This window comes from Macaca thibetana, chromosome 1, assembly GCF_024542745.1.
Source record: "Macaca thibetana thibetana isolate TM-01 chromosome 1, ASM2454274v1, whole genome shotgun sequence".
Taxonomy (NCBI): domain Eukaryota; kingdom Metazoa; phylum Chordata; class Mammalia; order Primates; family Cercopithecidae; genus Macaca; species Macaca thibetana.
Genome location: NC_065578.1, coordinates 17,230,117 through 17,247,869, shown reverse-complemented (window position 1 = coordinate 17,247,869; position 17,753 = coordinate 17,230,117). Strand labels below are relative to the sequence as shown.

At 46.4% G+C, this 17,753-nt stretch overlaps 1 protein-coding gene across 1 annotated transcript in view; it reads right to left on the bottom strand.

The window, feature by feature from the left end:
* The window catches only part of SDHB (succinate dehydrogenase complex iron sulfur subunit B), a 689,037-nt gene that overhangs the window by 24,524 nt on the left and 646,760 nt on the right, over positions 1–17,753 (bottom strand). The window contains exons 2-3 of the mRNA XM_050792569.1: positions 9,698–9,804; positions 384–511 (exon numbers count right to left, since the gene is read on the bottom strand). Of these exons, the coding sequence (XP_050648526.1) occupies positions 384–511; positions 9,698–9,769 (200 nt within the window). The 5' untranslated portion in view covers positions 9,770–9,804. The remainder of the gene's footprint in view (positions 1–383; positions 512–9,697; positions 9,805–17,753) is intronic.

Below are 17,753 nucleotides of genomic sequence, written 5' to 3'. Positions count from 1 at the left end.
ATGATCTCAGCTCGCTGCAACTTCTGCCTGCTGGGTTCAAGTGATTCTTGTGCCCCAGCCTCCTGAGTGGCTGGGATTACAGGCATGAGCCACTACACCCAGCTAATTTTTGTATTTTTAGTAGAGACGGGGTTTTGCCATGTTGGCCAGGTTGGTCTGGAACTCCCAACCTCAGATGATCTGCCCGCCTGAGCCTCCCAAAGTGCTGCGTTTACAGGCGTGAGCCACTGTGCCCGGTCCAACCTCATTCTTGTTTTAACAACAACAGATTCCAGAGCCACCGGATGATCTCGGATTTTTAAGCCTTCCAAGGGTGTGAAAAGCATGTCCCTAAATCGATCAAGAACTCTCCTTCAATACCTGGCTTTCACAGAGATACTCACTTATTAAGGTCAATTTCATAAGTCTGCATATGAGGTTTGTCTCCAGCCTTGTCTGGGTCCCATCGATAGATGGCAAATTTCTTGATACGGGGAGCTGCGGCTGCAGCTGTCTGGGCTCCTCGGGAGGCCTGAAATTTTTAAAAGTTCACAAAACGGAAAAAAAAATTAGAAATGCAAGATAATTCCATTTTGCGGGCACAACAGATGTAATGCTGGATATAAACTCACACATTACTGATATATAATCTTCTGGGAAAAGGCAGTCATTCAATATCCAACAAGTATTAAGCACCTATCATATGCTAATATATCAGACATGGTATTAGGGGCTAGTGCTACAGCATTTAATAAAATACACAAAAACCTTCATCTTCACAGAACTTACTTTGTAGTGAACAAGAGTTAAATTAAACATTCACAATGAATATAAAGAGTAACACTGATGGGAAAGTACAGGGAGCTCTGGATGAATACAGCAGAGACTTCAATGAGTGTAAGAGTCAGAGAAGGCTTCCTCAAGCGACATCTAAGTGGTGGCTTGACAAACCAGTATTGAGGGGAAAGAGTGTGGGGTGTGGTCTGAGGGTGGTGGCTTATGCCTGCAATCTCAGTACTTTGGGAGGCAGAAGTGAGAGAACTGATTGAGCCCATGAGTTTGAGACCAGCCTGGGAAACAGATAAAATCCCATCTACAAAAAATAAAAATTAGCTGGGTGTGGTAGTGTGCGTCTCAGGAGGCAGAGGTGGGAGGACTGCTTGGGCCTGAGAGGTTGAGGCTGCAGAGAGCCATGATAATGCCAATGCACTCTAGCCTGGGCAACAGAGTGAGACTCTTTTTCAAAAATAAAAAATAAAAAAAAAGAAATAAAAAGAAAGAAAGAAAGAAAAGACTATATTCCAGGCCTGCTAAGTTTTAAAATAAACTGATATAGAAAAGTAAAAACTCGGAAGGTTAATTGACTAATTACAAAAAGATGCAGTGGTGTTTATTACTGAGGCAGGAGAAGACTGTTTGAAGACAGGAAGCCTTCACTACAGCCTCTGATTCATCTCAGGCCAAGTCTTCATTTGCATAGGGTGTAACCAATAGGAAACCCCTACAGGGGACTTAAATCCCAGAGACTGTGCAGCTGGGGCTCTTGAGCCACTTGCTGGATCCCACTCCCACTCTGTGGAGTGTACTTTCATTTCAATACATCTATGCTTTTGTCTTCTGTTGTTTTGTGTGTTTTGTCCTATTCTTTGTTCAACATGCCAAGAACCTGGATGACCTATGGTCAAGACCCTCACCAGTAACATTATTTCTTGTTAAAGTTCCCGTATTAACTATAGCTAAAAATACAAACATCAGCTAACAGTAGAAAAGAAAATATACAAAGAAAATGAAAGTTAAGATGAAAATGTTTTACCTTATCACCAAGCTGGCTAAAATCATCAACAAAAGGAAAGCCATTTCTACAAATGTTTTTCACCAGGAACCCCATTTTGTAAACTGACATGAACACCCAATGCCACCTTGTGGTATTTGGAAGTGAGAAGAGGAAAGATTCCTAAAGGTATCAACTCCAGTGGTCTTTGCTTGCTTAATGTCCCATTTTTTTGGGTCTTTTTTCTGTGACATTTAATAAGGTATAATTCATTATAATAAAATTCACTAGTTTTAAGGGTATAATGTGATGAGTTTTGACAAAGCAATGTAATCCTACCACAATTACAACAGAATAATTCCATCCAAAAAGGTCTTTTGTGCCCTTGGTGGCAAACATAAGTCCCCTTTCCCTACTCTTAGCAACTGATCAGCTATCATCACGAATCTGCCTTTTACAGAATTCATATAAATGGTATCATATGGTACGTAGTCTTGTGTCTAGCTTCTTTCACTCAACATAATGCTTCTGAGATTCATATATGTTACTGCATATATCCATATTTAAATGCTTTTTAAAAAATTAACCTATTTATTTATTTATTTTTGAGACAGAGTTTCACTCTTGTTGCCCAGGCTGGAGAGCAATGGTGTGATCCTGGCTCACCGCAACCTCCGCCTCCCGGGTTCAAGCGATTCTCTTGCCTGTCTCCCGAGTAGCTGGGATTACAGGCATGTGCTAGCAGGCCCGGCTAATTTGTATTTTTAGTAGACACGTGGTTTCTCTACGTTGGTCAGGGTGGTCTCAAACTCCCAACCTCAGGTGATCTGTCTGCCTTGGCCTCCCAAAGTGCTGGGATTACAGGTGTAAGCCACTGTGCTCGGCCATCCTTTCTACTTCTTAATAATTACAGATTCATATGCATTTACAGAAAATAATACTGAGGCCAGGTGCAGTGGCTCACACCTGTATCCCAGCACTTTGGGAGGCCAAGGCAGACAAATCACTTGAGGTCAGAAGTTCAAGACCAGCCTGGCCAACATGGTGAAAATCCATCTCTACTAAAGATACAAAAATTAGCCCGTTGTGGTGGCACATGGCTGTAATCCCAGCTACTTGGGAGGCAGAGGCACTTGACCCCGGGAGGCGGAGGTTGCAGTGAGCCAAGATTGTGCCACTGCACTCCAGCCTGGGCGACAGAGTGAGACCCTGTTTCAAAACAAAACAAAACAAAGAAAATAATACTGAGACTCCACATGCTCTTCCCACCTGTAATCTCAGCACTTTGGGAAGCTGAGGTTGGGGAATCACCTGAGGTCAGGAATTCAAGACCAGCCCAGCCAAAATGGTAAAACCCCATCCCTACTAAAAATACAAAAACAAATCAGACGGGTGTGGTGGTGTGCGCCTGTAATACCAGCTACTTGGGAGGCTGAGGCAGGAGAATCCCTTGAACTTGGGAGGTAAAGGTTGCAGTGAGCTAAGATTGCGCCACTGTACACCACCCTGGGTAACAAAGTGAAACTCCATCTAAAAAAAAAACAAAAAAAAGAGACAGGGTTTTGTTGTCATTGATTGTGCAGTGGCATGATTACAGCTCACTGCAGCCTCAACCTTCTGGACTCATGCGAACCTCCCATCTCAGCTTCCCCAGTAGCTAGGACTACAGGCATGCACCACGATGCCCAATTAGTTTTTTTATGTTTATTTTTGTAGAGATGGGGGTCTCACTATGTTGCCTAGGCTGGTCTTGAACTCCTGGCCCCAAGTGATCCTCTGCCTGGCTCTCTCGAAGAGCTGGGATACAGGCATGAGCTACCATGCCAGGACCCACATATTCTTTACCCAGTCTCCCCAACAGGAACATCTTGCAAACTGCAGCACATCACCACAACCAGAATACTGACCGTGCTAGTCAAGATACGGGACATTCCCATAAGAACAGGATCACTAACATTGCCCATTTATAGCCCTGTCCACTTCCTCCCACCCTCCCTCCCCTGTACTCCTTAAGCCCTAGCAAACACTAATCTGTTCTCTACTTCTCAAATTCTGTCATTTAAAGAATGCTATATCAATATAATCATCTAGTATGTAGCCTTTTGGCATTGGCTTTTTTCATTCAGCCTAATTCTCTGGAGATTCATCCAAGTTGCTGTGTACAGCAATAGCTTTTTTCTTGTTATGGCTGAGTAGCACTCCACGGTACAATGTACCACAGTTTGCTTAACCATATAACTACGTTGGTTGGGGGTGGGACGTTGGGGGTGTTTCTAATTTTTGGTGACATGAATAAAGCTGAAATGAACACTTGTGTACAAATTTCTGTGTGAACGTTAAGCCTTCATTTCTCAGGATAAACACCCAGGCGTGTAACTGTTGGGCTGTATGGTAGCTACAAGTTTAGTGTTTTTTTAAGCAACTGACAAAACTATTTTCCAGAGTGGGTGGCTGCTGTGCCTGAGGCAGGTAGTAGGGTAAATGGGACAATATGCCTTTTAAAAAATGGGGCTACTTCAAGTTTTTGCCTTCTAATTTGGATTTTATTTTTCATTTAAAAAAAATATTTATTTATTTATTTTAGATGGGGTCTCGCTCTTGTCCCCCAGGCTGGAGTGCAATGGCCCAACCTTGGCCCACTGCAACCTCCACCTCCCGGCTTCAAGCAATTCTTCTGCCTCAGCCTCCTAAGTAGCTGGGACTACAGGTGCCTGCCACCACGCCCAGCTAATTTTTATATTTTTAGTACAGACAGGGTTTCACCATATTGGCCAGGCTGGTCCTGAACTCCTGACCTCAGGTGATCTGCCCGCTTTGGTCTCCCAAAGTGCTGCGATTACAGGTGGGAGCCACTGTGCCAGGCCTTTATTTTTTATTTTTATAGACTTATAGTCTAGCTCTATTGCCCAAGCTGGAGATCATGGCTCACTGCAGCCTTAAACTCCTGGGCTCAGGTGATCGTCCTGACTCAGCTTCCCAAGTAGCTGGGACCATAGGTGCACACCATCATGTCTAGCTAATTTTTGTAGAGACAGGGTCTTGCCATGTTGCCTAAGCCGGTATGGAACTCCTGGGCTTAAGCAATCCTCCCACCTCAGCCTCCCAAAGTGTTGGGATTACAGGCATGTGCCACCATGTCTGGCTAATTTTTGTATTTTTAGTAGAGACAGGGTTTTGCCATTTGGCCAGGCTGGTCTCGAACTCCTGGCCTCAAGTGATCCACCTGCCTCATCGTTCCAAAGTGTTGGGATTACAGGCGCGAACAACCAGCCCAGCCCCTAACCTGGCTTTAAACAGAATCTGGGACTGAAGTATAACCCCCCAGTTCTTTTTTTTCTTTTCGTGAGACGGAGTCTCACTCTGTCGCTCAGGCTGGAGTGCAGTGGCGAGATCTCAGCTCACTGCAACCTCTGCCTCCTGGGTTCAAGCGATTCTCCTGCCTCAGCCTCCTGAGTAGCTGGGATTACAGACGCATGCCACCATGCTGGGCTCATTTTTTTGTATTTTTAGTAGAGATGGGGTTTCACCATTTTAGCTAGGTTGGTCTTGAACTCCTGACGTTGTGATCCAACTGCCTCAGCCTTCCAAAGTGCTGGGATTACAGGCGTGAGCCACCAACCCGGCACAACCCCCTAGTTCTAAAGCCTGATTTAGTATTGTCAGTGGGCAACAGGCATTAGGCTCTATCAAGCTGGGTGTCAGTCCCACAAGGTCTGTGGGATGACTGTGGTTACCTGCAATGTTTTCCCTTCAACATTTCTTTATAATACTTAAATATCTGCTTCATGTTCACTCTACACAGATAATCGATCGTGTATTATCTTTCCAAAAGAGATTAAGTTTGTATTAGAGATAATTTAAATTTTTAAGAAGTCTTATCATATGAATGATATGAAATAAGAGCAATGCCAGGATGTACTACACTGAATATCTAAGTCAATGTATCCCAACATCAGTTTTGGGGTGCCCCAAAATGTCATTTTTTTTTCAGTACAACTAATTTAAATTTGTTTTGTGTCAAAAATGTATTTTATAGGCCAGGCATAGTGGCTCATGCCTGTAATCCCAGCACTTTGGGAGGCTGAGGCGGGTGGATTACCTGAGGTCAGCAGTTCAACCAGCCTGGCCAACATGGTGAAACCCCATCTCTACTAAAAATACAAAAAAATTAGCCAGATGTGGTGGCGGGCACCTGCAATCCCAGCTACTCAGGAGGCCGAGACAGGAGAATTGCTTGAATCCGGGAGGCGGAGGTTATGGTAAGCCGAGATCACACCACTGCACTCCAGCCTGGGCAACAGGGCGAGTGCGACTCTGTCTCAAAAAAAAAAAAAAAAAAAAAAAAAAAAAAAAAAAAAAAAGTATTTCATACAACATTTGGTGGGGCAAAGGGGGTTTACCGGAATGAAAGAAGATTCTGAAATCAAAATCACCAGAGGTGGTCATGGTTCTGAAAGTGATGGAGCTTTGCTCATCTTGAGGTCTGTACAAAGAGTTAATTCTCAGGATTATGTTATCTGTGATCCACCAAAAAATTCGCTGAATACATAAATCTAAAAATTTGCCACATTTCATTCATTGAACCTTTATGTCACACACTGTGCCAAATAATCTCTAATCTTTATAACATTTCTATGAAAAATGTTATATTGTTCCCAGTTAAAAGATGAGGATAGGATCATATAGGAACACAGGTCACTTGATTCAAAAACCGAAGCTTTTAGCCATTATAACTAGTAGTGAAAATGCAAACATAGAATGGAACAGTGCAAAAAGATAATTCCATTTCACAATGAGATCCAAGGAACAAGAGAAGTTGTTACTCTAATCATACAATGAGACTATATGATTTTCTCCCCTTTGGAGCAATTTATACTACAAATCCTTAATGAAAGAGGGCCCCTTGAAAGCATTTTTTTTTTTTTTTTTTGAGACAGAGTCTCGCTCTGTCGCCCAGGCTGGAGTGCAGTGGCCGGATCTCAGCTCACTGCAAGCTCCGCCTCCCGGGTTTACGCCATTCTCCTGCCTCAGCCTCCCGAGTAGCTGGGACTACAGGCGCCCGCCTCTTCGCCCGGCTAGTTTTTTGTATTTTTTAGTAGAGAGAGGGTTTCACCGTGTTAGCCAGGATGGTCTCGATCTCCTGACCTCGTGATCTGCCCGTCTCGGCCTCCCAAAGTGCTGGGATTACAGGCTTGAGCCACCGCGCCCGGCCCCTTGAAAGCATTTTTATGTTAATCTACAAGACTAATGAGTATTCAAGGCAGAAAGTACATTCCTAGGAAATCCTGGGTAATATGAACTTCATAGTTTATAATTTAAGCAAGGTAAGCAACAACTGAACTGAGAAGGGTGAATTCTGAATGGTGCTGAAGGCTGGTTGTTGTTTCTCTAGTAAAGTGTCCTTAGGGTGCAGGCTTGGAGTTGGATGGAGTGGAGAAAGATTTGGAGGCCAGAGAAGAAGGTGGGAAATAGAGAGGAAGAAGGCAAAAAGGACTGTATGAAGATAAGCCTGAGTAAAATACAAGGTGCAGGCTTGCTGAAAAGTGTGATCGGTGACGCTTCAAATCCAAGCTCTATCACTTACTAGCTGTGTATTCTTCTGCAAATTATTAACTTTTATGATTCTATTTCTTCCTTTGTAAAGGGTAGGTAGTATTAATAACTGCCTCATAAGATAACCGGGGGGGTCAAGCTTCTAGCATAGCCCAGAAAATAATTTTTGCTCTACACGATTGGCAACCTTATCAGTCTTTGTATCCTTCTGATTTGTAGATAGGTATCCTAGTCCTGCCAGCCTAAGGAACAAGATACACATTAAAAAAAATTTTTTTTTTTGAGACTGAGTTTCACTCTTATCACCCAGGGTGGAGTGCAATGGTGCCATCTCGGCTCACTGCATCCCTCCGCCTGCCAGGTTCAAGCGATTCTCCTGCCTCAGCCTCCTGTGTAGCTGGGATTATAGGAGCCCACCACCAAGCCCAGCTAATTTGTGTGTGTGTGTGTGTATATATATATATATATATATATTTTTTTTTTTTTTTTTTTTTTTTAGTAAAGACAGGGTTTCACCATGTTGGCTGGGCTGGTCTCGAAATCCTGACCTCAGGTGATCCACCTGCCTTGGCTTCTCAAAGTGTTGGGATTACAGGCATGAGCCACTGCACCTGGCAAGATGCACACTTTTAAGCAGGTGGTTCTCGCCCTAAAGGAGTTCATAGTCCAGATGAAGAAATAAGGCAACACAAACAATAGTTAATATATTACAGTTAAATACTTAAAGGCAGAATTGTGGTTCAGTGGTCAGACTATATGCATAAAAATAATTCAGAACCTGAACTTGAATGTTACCCACACCAAGCTCATTACTGAATTCTTTTGAGGTGGCTTTGGTGGGTATAAATGTACATTCCCACAAGGAAGTGGAGGCCTTGGGGCTCTTCTATTTTCTGTTGCCCTCAGGAGGCCCTGCAAAGGCCTTGCCTGGAATTACAACAATGACCTACGAAACTAGCCATTTCTACAATTCATTGCTAGAAGAGGGGCCTGAGCTTTAGAACTCTGTCTCATTAGTGGGGCTCTCACAATTTAATTGTTTGCTCAGCAACTATAAAAAGAACAGGTAAACAAGCTCATTATCAATCATCAATTTAATACTCATAAGATGTCAGCTGAGGCTCTGGTAGGCTGTCTTCTTCCTCTATCTCCCCTTTTCAGAAAGGTTGATGCAGAGTGGATGCAAGTTCACACACAGCATACTGGACAGAACTAGGACTAGAACATGGGCAATACGTACTGTGTTATGCAGCCATGGCAGGTACTTAAGATGAAAGATGTCCTCATTTAAGTGCAAGAGAGGGAGAGGAACTAAAATGTCTTGGACACCAACCATGTCCCAAGATCTACGCTAAGGAGTTTTTCCGGTACTATGTTAAAAAACTGTCTCAGGTCTGCCAGTTCTTGGGAATGTGGTATTTTGAGCAAGCCAAATATTTTCTTTCTGGGGACCTCAAGTTTTCAAAGCTCCAAAAAGGAGGGTAAGAATTCTTACTTGCCCACCTTAAAGGGGTTGTTGAGAAGCCCAGAAGAGGAACAGACTTAGGATTTGCAAATCCTTGATCCTTTATGTATACAAAAGCAATTTCCCTTCCCCTTCTAAATGTTCCCACTTAGAAGGCAGGTCAGAAATGTGTCGTTTCTTGGCCATGGAAGGGGCGTGGGAAAATCTGTCACAGCACATGGCATAGTTATAAACAAGAACAGCGCCAAGCTCTCTGTCATTCCATGTCAACTCTATGAGGTCCGTATTATTACATGCCCTTTAGAGTCAGAAACACTGAGAGGATATTAGCGAAACTGTGGTGACATTGCTTTAAGGAACCCAGTCTTTCCTACAACCCCCGCCACCCACGGCCGGGATCCTTCGAGGTACGGGGCTGGATGCATTTCCCTCCATCTCTCCCTTCCCCTGCCCTGTCCCTAATTCACACGTCCTTTCCTCACCAATCCCGGTCCTCAACCTCGTACCCTAGAGGAATGACCTCGCTTCCCAATTCCCATTCGTCACACCCCGCAGGTCCCCCTTTTCTACAGAGGCGATAGTTTGGTGGCAGAAAAAGGGCTGGAACTCCAATGTTTGGATTCGGATTCTGGTTTCTGCAGTCATTCGCTTGCCATCTGACCTTGAGTAATTCAAGTCCCCTTTCTGAACTCCCCCGCCACCTTAGCTGTAAAAAATTGCCCCTGCCCTAACTCAAGCTGCGGCGAGGCGCAGAAAGATAACTGACAGGGATGCTCCAAGCCAAACCAAAGCACTGCGCCAGTGGGAGGAGGTCCTCCCTCTCCCTGAGGCCTTGCCCTATGCTTCCTTAGTCTCTCCACGGGCCCATCAGCTCCAGGCAGTCTCCGTGACTTTCCTGCCTTTTCCCTCTCTGAGACTCCAGGACTCACCTGCAGGCAGGCTCCGCCAAGTGCTGTGGCCGGTAACCGGCCCCTCAAGGAGAGTGCGACCACCGCCGCCATCTTGGCTCTTGACGTCAGCCCCACCCCTTAACCCCGAGGTCTCTCTCCGCCGATGTCCCGTCGAACATCGCGGCGCCCAGCCTACATCCACTGACGACCCGCTAGCCGCGTAGGAGCCACCAAGTGGCAGGCGGCTTCCGGTTTCCCGAGTGGGCGGAGGGAAGGCGGGGCAAGTTACAGCGAGCAGTCACAGCGAGCGTGCGCAGTAGCTCAGTAGCGCAGTAGAGGCGCATGCCCATTTGGCGTCCCCCAAGGTGACCTTCTCAGAAAGGGGAGGAGTCTGAGAGGCAGGGCGACTTTCAGGGGGTGGGGCTAAGACTTAGATGGGGCGGAGCCATCCTACCCCGGTCCCTGCCCCGATTTTAACCCCTTTTTTCCTGGAATTTTTGTTTGTTTGAGACGGAGTCTCGCACTGTCTCCCGGGCTGGAGTGCAATGGCGCGATCTTGGCTCACTGCAACCTCCGCCTCCCGGGTTCACGCGATTCTCCTGCCTCAGCCTCTCGAGTAGCTGGAATTACAGGCGCACACCACCACATCCAGTTCATTTTTTGTATTTTTAGTAGAGACGAGGTTTCACCATCTTGGCCAGATTGGTCTTGAACTCCTGACCTCGTGATCTGTCCACCTCGGCCTCCCAAAGTACTGGGATTACACGCGTGAGCTACCGCGCCCAGCCAATTTTCTTTCTTTCTTTTCTTTTCTTTTTGACAGGGTCTCACTCTGTTGCCCAGGCCGGTGTGCAGTCTTGGCTCACTGCAGCCTCGACCTCCCAGGCTCAAGCGATCCTCCCGCCTCAGTCTCCCGAGTAGCTGGGACTACAGGTGCGTGAGCCACCATACCCAGGTAATTTTTTTTTTTTTTTTTGAGACGGAGTCTCGCTCTGTCGCCCAGGCTGGAGTGCAGTTGCGCGATCTCGGCTCTCTGCAACCTCCGCCTCCCGGGTCAAGCAATTCCCTGCCTCAGCCTCCCGAGTAGCTGGGATTACAGGCGTCCGCCATCATGCCCGGCTAATTTTTTTGTGTTTTTAGTAGAGACGGGGTTTCACCATCTTGGCCAGGCTGGTCTTGAACTCCTGACTTCGTGATCCACCCACCTCGGCCTCCTAAAGTATTGGGATTGCAGGCGTGAGCCACCACGCCCGGTCGCCCGGGTAATTTTTTAAAAAAGATTGCTTGTAGAGATGGAGTCTTGCTGTGTTGCCCAGGCTGGTCTTGAACTACTGGGCTCAAGCAATCATCCTGCTCCGACTTCCCAAAGTGCTGGGATTACAGGGGTTAGCCACCGCGCCTGGCCTTTGTAAGAATTTGTCAGTCTTATTGCTCATCTCTGACGCTTACTGGCTTGAGTCAGGCATTTCTGTCGCACATTGTGCAGCTTGCCGGAGGCTGCCTAGGTTTCCTCACTGAGTGTCCCAGACAAACTGGGCAGTTGGTGAATGAGCTGAGGTGATTTCAAGGGTGGCTGGCAAAGGTGCCATTCTTTTGTTCATTCATTCATTCATTCATACATTCATTCATTCATATATACGAATGGAGTGGCTACTATGTGGCAGGCACCAAGTGCTGGGATGCTACAGGGAATGAGCAAGTCAGGTGGTCACTGCTCATCGAATTTACTCTCTGGTGGTGGAGATGGGCAAGTGAGCTGACAGCTAGACACTGTGAGCTCTGTTCTGTAAGAGAGGGTGTGCCCAGAGAAGGACACCCAGTCCTTGGTGGCTTTGTTAGCCATTTAATATAAGAAACCATTTCTACTCTGCGCCAAACATTATGGTTCATTATCCCACTTGATCCCCACAGCAGTCCTGTGAAGAAGGGTTTCTGATTTTGTTTTTTCTGAGTTTCCATTTTAGTCATCTCAGCTGCTTTTTTCAGCCCCCTCCATGGATCTGCTCAGAGCTGGCCTCACTCTCGGGACTTACCTTGGGCAGGAACCGCCTGGGGCCTCCAAGGCACCTGCCTCTTCCGTCACCCCAGGCGTTTGTGTAGATTGTTAACCTTGCAGGTCCCAAGGTTTCCCAGGAGTGATTTTTTTTCCCCTTTCTGCCTGCTTATTTTTGACATGTGACATTCTATAGTCTTTGGTTTCCACTCTCACAGCTGATGTGGATGCTACTGGAGACACTGAGATGGCCAGGTGAATTGGCTGGATGAGCTAAGTTTCTGGAGTCCTTGACTGGAACCCTGCTATACTGCCCGTGTGGCCTCATTAAAGGGAGTGTGTAGTGAGGCCTGAACCTCTAGGTCTAACCTGGAATCTTCAAGGCCATGTGACCTTGGCTAAGCCCCTCCCCACGTTTGACCTATAGTTTCCTTGCCTGAACCATTAGGGTGTTGAGCCCTCTGATTTAAGATGCTGTGATTCACGTGGCTGTCTTGTGGATAACTGGTAACAATGCTGAGTCACCTTGACTTTCACTGGCACTGACCCAGGACTGGAACAGGGCCCCTTTGGTCTGCCCCATGGGGCCTCTTGGGTCACCCAAACTGGCTGAAATATGGGAAGACTGCCACTCTCTCTCTAACTCCCAGATGAATTGTCATCTGAGCTCAAGAAAACTCTTCCTGCAAGGAATGTATTTCTAGAGAATTGGTCCTCTTAGCATTTTCAGGGTTCTTTCATCTCAAAGGCAGATGCACCTCTAGATAAGCAACTACCCTTTTAGTTTGCCCAGGTCACCTTGGAAAAAGCAGTCTGAGGCCAGCATAAGTGAGACCTTGATTTATGGAGGGACTCTTGGTGCCAGTGGGCCCACACGCCCTGCAGTCACATCATTCCTGGGCTTCGTGGGGATTTGGGGAGCTCAAAGTTATGGAGGAATAAATTCCTGGGCGGCTGTACCTCCGCCCTGGACTTTGGGATTCCAGAAAGTCACAGCTGCAGAAGGACTTAGAGATTTTCATGGCCTGCTCCTGACATATTTTCCCAAGGTGTCCTCATGATAAGACCCTCGGTTTTTTTGGTTTATTTCCATTCATCTAGAGAGTGACATACTGCTTTTCACCAGACAGTCTGCTAGGCACTATGTTTATACTGAACTTTATCACTTACAACGGTGTTTACATAAACAGTCTCATTTAGTCCTCCTAACAACACTTTTGGGTTGGAAAAGCTGCCCCTATTTTCCAGACTTTCTCAGTCTTTGGACAGCAGGAAAACTGAGCAGCCTTAGGTGAGCATTTTGCTTTAGGAGGTCTTTCTCCCCCAAGAGCTGGAAATCACGTCCAGAACTGAAAATTAAAACCAGCATGGCAAGGTGGCTCATACCTGTAATCCCAGCACTTTGGGAGTCTGAGGTGGGAGGATCGATCCCTTGAGTCCCAGAGTCTGAGACCAGTCTGGGCAACATGGCGACACCCTGTCTCTACAAAAAAATTTAAAATTAGCCAAGCGTGGTGGTGCACACCTGTAGTCCCAGCTACTTGGGAGGCTGAAGTGGGAGGATTGCTTGAGTGCAGGAGGTTGAGGCTGCAGTGAGCTGCGATCACACCACTGCAACTCCAGCCTGGGCAACAGAGCAAGAGCCTGTCTCAAAAAAATGAAAATAAAAAACAAAATAGAAAAGCATTATGTTGTATCAACTGTCATTTGTACAATCAATTGTAGTCTGGTGTCTTGTAATTTAGGGCAACCTGGATGATCTCCCCCAGCCAGAGGCTGAAGCAGGGTTGGATTTAGGAGGAAATGTCAGATGTTGCTTGGGAGATTCATTTGCCTCTGGGAAAAACCCACTTCGCAGCAATAGATTGCTATGGTAGGGTTCTGGGGCCTTCCATCTAAAATTTAGGATTCTTTTTTTTTTTTTTTTTTTTTGAGACGGAGTCTCGCTCGGTTGCCCAGCCTGGAGAGCAGTGGCACGATCTCGGCTCACTGCAAGCCCTGCCGCCCGGGTTCACACCATTCTCCTGCCTCAGCCTCCCGAGTAGCTGGGACTACAGGAGCCCGCCACCACGCCCGGCTAAGTTTTGTATTTTGTTTAGTAGAGACGGAGTTTCACCGTGTTAACCAGGCTGGTCTCCATCTCCTGACCTCGTGATCTGCCTGCTTTGGCCTCCCAAAGTGCTGGGATTACAGGCGTGAACCACTGCGCCTGGCCAAAACTTAGGATTTTATTTGCCTTTGGCCAGTGGGCCTCATCCTTTCTGTCTCTCTGGCTGTCTCCTGAGCATCTCCATCTGGGTGTCTCAATGGTCCTTTAAACCCAACCTATCTCAAATGGTACATCTCACCTGAGGAGTTTATACTTCTCTTATTAGCACCACCATCTACCTGATATCCAAGCCAGAAACTCGATGTCATCTTGGTTCTTCTCCCCGCCCCACATCCAACCAACTCCCACCATAGCCTCCAAGGCTCCAGGCTCCCCTGCTCCCCCGCGGGCCCTTCGAGTTGCTTCTGTTCCTGTAATACAACCTGCTCTGTTCCCCACCTCCTTCCCCACCTCCATGCCTTTGCGTATGTCCGTGTCTTGGATTTGGAGTCTCCTTTCCTCCTCCTTCATGTGGCAGACTTGTCATCATTGAAGACTCAGCTCCAACTTTTTCCTCCCTTAGGAAGTCCCTCCTTGACTGTCGCTATCAAAGTATCCTCTACATATGCCATCCATGACGCAACACCTGCTTTAACAATGACCCATTCATATGTCTGCATCCCCAGACTGTGGGCAATTTGAGGGCTTGACCCACTTAACTCTCTTTGATTTTCTCCATATAACTTATTGCTATCTGCAAGTTTGTTTTTAATTCTTTTTTTTTGAAACAGAGTCTTGCTTTGTCACCCAGGTTTAAGTGCTGTGGCATGATCGTGGCTCACTGCAGCTTCGAACTCCAGTGCTTAAGTGATCCTCCCACCTCAGCCTCCCTAGTAGCTGGGACCACAGGCATGCACTACCATGCACAGCTACTTTTAAAAAAATTTTTGTAGGCTGGGCATGGTGGCTCACGCCTGTAATCCCAGCACTTTGGGAGGCCAAGGCAGGTGGATCACTTGAGGTCAGGAGTTCAAGACCAGCCTAGCCAACATGGTGAAACCTGTCTCTACTGAAAATACAAAAATTAGCCAGGTGTGGTGGTGGGCGCCTGTGATTCCAGCTACTTGGGAGGCTGAGGCAAGAGAATTGCTTGAACCTGGGAGGCTGAGGTTGCAGTGAGCTGAGATCGTGCCACTGCACTCCAGCCTGGGTGACAGAGCTTTTTTTGAGAGACGGAGTCTCCCTATGTTACCCAGACTGGTCTTGAATTCCTGGGCTTACGCAATCCCCCTGCCTCCCAAAGTGCTGGGATTGCAGGACTGTGTGTCCATGCCTGAACTGAACTAGTGTTTTTTTTTTTTTTTTTTTTTTTTTGAGAGGGAGTCTCGCTCTGTCACCCAGGCTGGAGTGCAGTGGCACAATCTCGGCTCACTGCAAGCTCTGCCTCCCGGGTTCACGCCATTCTCCTGCCTCAGCCTCCCGAGTAGCTGGGACTACAGGCGCCCGCCACCACGCTCGGCTAATTTTTTGTATTTTTAGTAGAGATAGGGTTTCACCGTATTAGCCAGGATGGTCTCGATCTCCTGACCTCGTGATCTGCCTGCCTTGACCTCCCAAAGTGCTGGGATTACAGGCGTGAACCACTGCGCCCGGCCGCCTGGACTGTTTTAAATTTTTTATGAATATATTTATTGTCAGAGCCTCCCATGACGGATGTCAAGGACTCCCAGAATTGGAATAGATGGAATTGGCAAATCAAAATGTCAACCAGCCAGCGGCACAGACCCTTTCTAGCCCCTACTCCAGTCCCATCTATGATCGTTCTCAGAGAAGCCTTGTCCCTTATGCTAGGGCACTCGGTGGTCATCTGTACTAAGGTTCATGGGGATATTGGGGTGACTGATGATGGTAACTGACACATTTGGAGGACGTACTGTGTACCAGGCACCATGCAGAACACTTTGGATACATGTCCTCTCTCTAATCATTTCAGCAAAGGCACAAAGTAGGGATTACTATTCTTCATTTACAGTTGAGGCAACTGAGCCTCAGAGAGGGTCAACATCTCACTGCAGGTCACCCAGCAAGTAGGTCAGCCTTTTCTGAGGCTCCTGGGAACATGGTGGTTGCAGCCACTCTGGTCCACCTGCAGAGGGTGCTGCTGCCTCACAGAACTACCCAAGGCTCCCTGCCAGACCTTGCCAACCTGCCCTTAGAAAGGCCTTATCTAAACTCTCTTCCCTCATCCCATGCAAACCCCACCATATAATTAGACTTCTCAAAATATTCTCTTCGAGTGGGATGGGGACAATCATAGGCTACAGTCTTCTCCAATTTCAAGAGCAGCCTCTATGGAACTCCCGGAGCAAAAAGTCATGAGCCACCCCCACTCCAGATGGAGCTGCGTTTCATACAGCTGAAGTCAGCTCAGCTGCTGGGACTTAGCAAGTGGTCCAGGGCCTTCTGGGGACTGTCATGCTGCTGGCCCTGTAGCAGCACACACACACATACATTTGGAGCTCACCCACCCTGCTAACCTCTGCCTCACTCCCAGATGCCTGCCATCACCAGCATACTCTCAAACGAGCAGTTAGTTTGTTCCTCTGGATGTGTATGAGTGGGTGCTTTGCAAACACGGTATATTGCCATGATCAAATGCCCTTTCCAGCTCAAAAATCTGGATTTTGAGCGCTGTTTCTATCAGAGACAGAGCCATGTAAATGAAATGCAAAAACGAATAGTGATAAATATTCATGTGTAGCAGCTAGATGTCAGCCGACTGGAAACACAAGTCAGAGAGCTGCAGAGTGTTAAAGGCAATTTGGCCTCTTAGGGAGGCTGGTAGCTAGAATGGTTAAGGGTGCAGGCCTTAGGGATCTGAAATCCTGTTATATCAGCCATTTGCTCTGTGATCTTGAGCAAGTTGCTTAACCTCTTTGTGCCTTCATTTCCTATTGTGCAAGGTGGTAAAAAAGAAACAGAGTCACATTGCAGGGAGGAGAATTAAGTGAATTAGTGTCTATAGGGAGCCATCAATCTTAAATTGGTAGTGGAGAGCCCAGCTGGGGGAAGGAAAGAGGTAAAAGACAGCTGTGCCTTATTAGGGGAAATAGATTATGCTTATCAGAATGGGAAGACTTCAGCATACATATGATGTCAAGGATTTCAGGCAGCTCTAAAAATTATTTTAGAATACTGTACATATGTAATTAAATTCTCACTATGTAAAAATTTCAAGCAATAGAGATAAAGCTTAAATCCCCTCAGTCACACTTCCTTTCCCAGGGGTGATTGCTATTGTCAGTTTCATGGGATTGCTTCCATATTTTTTTCTTTGTATGTATTTACATATGTATTTTTCTACAGAAATCCATGGCTTTGCTTGCTGTTTTTATTTTATTTTATTTTATTTTTAGATGGAATCTCGCTCTGTCACCAGGCTGGAGTAGAGTGGTACAATCTCGGCTCACTGCAACCTCTGCCTACCAGTTCAAGTGATTCCCCTGCCTCAGCATCCTGAGTAGCTGGAATTACAGGTGTGCGCCACCACGCCTGGCTAATTTTTGTATTTTTAGTAGAGACAGGGTTTCACCATGTTGGCCAGGCTGATCTCGAACTCCTGACCTCATGATCTGCCTGCCTCAGCCTCCCAAAGTGCTGGGATTACAGGTGTGAGACACTGTACCTGGCCGTTTTTATTTTTAGAAAATACAAATGATAATGTACATGTTCTGCAAGCTGCCATTTTTTCATAAAGTGCTGTGTCTTGGAGGTCTTTCCATACTAGTATGCATAGATCTGTTTCATCATATGTGCTGCAGAATATTTAAAAGCAGGGCTGTACCATGGTTTGCTTATTCCTCAGGCAATTTCTTAAACATGTTTTCCCTATGAGTTTAATATCAATAAACAAACATGTTACTGTCAGTTTCCTAAAATACAGGATTGATCATGTGACTGCAGTGACCTCACACCTTCAGAGGGTTTCCAGGGCACCAACCCTAGTGTTGCCA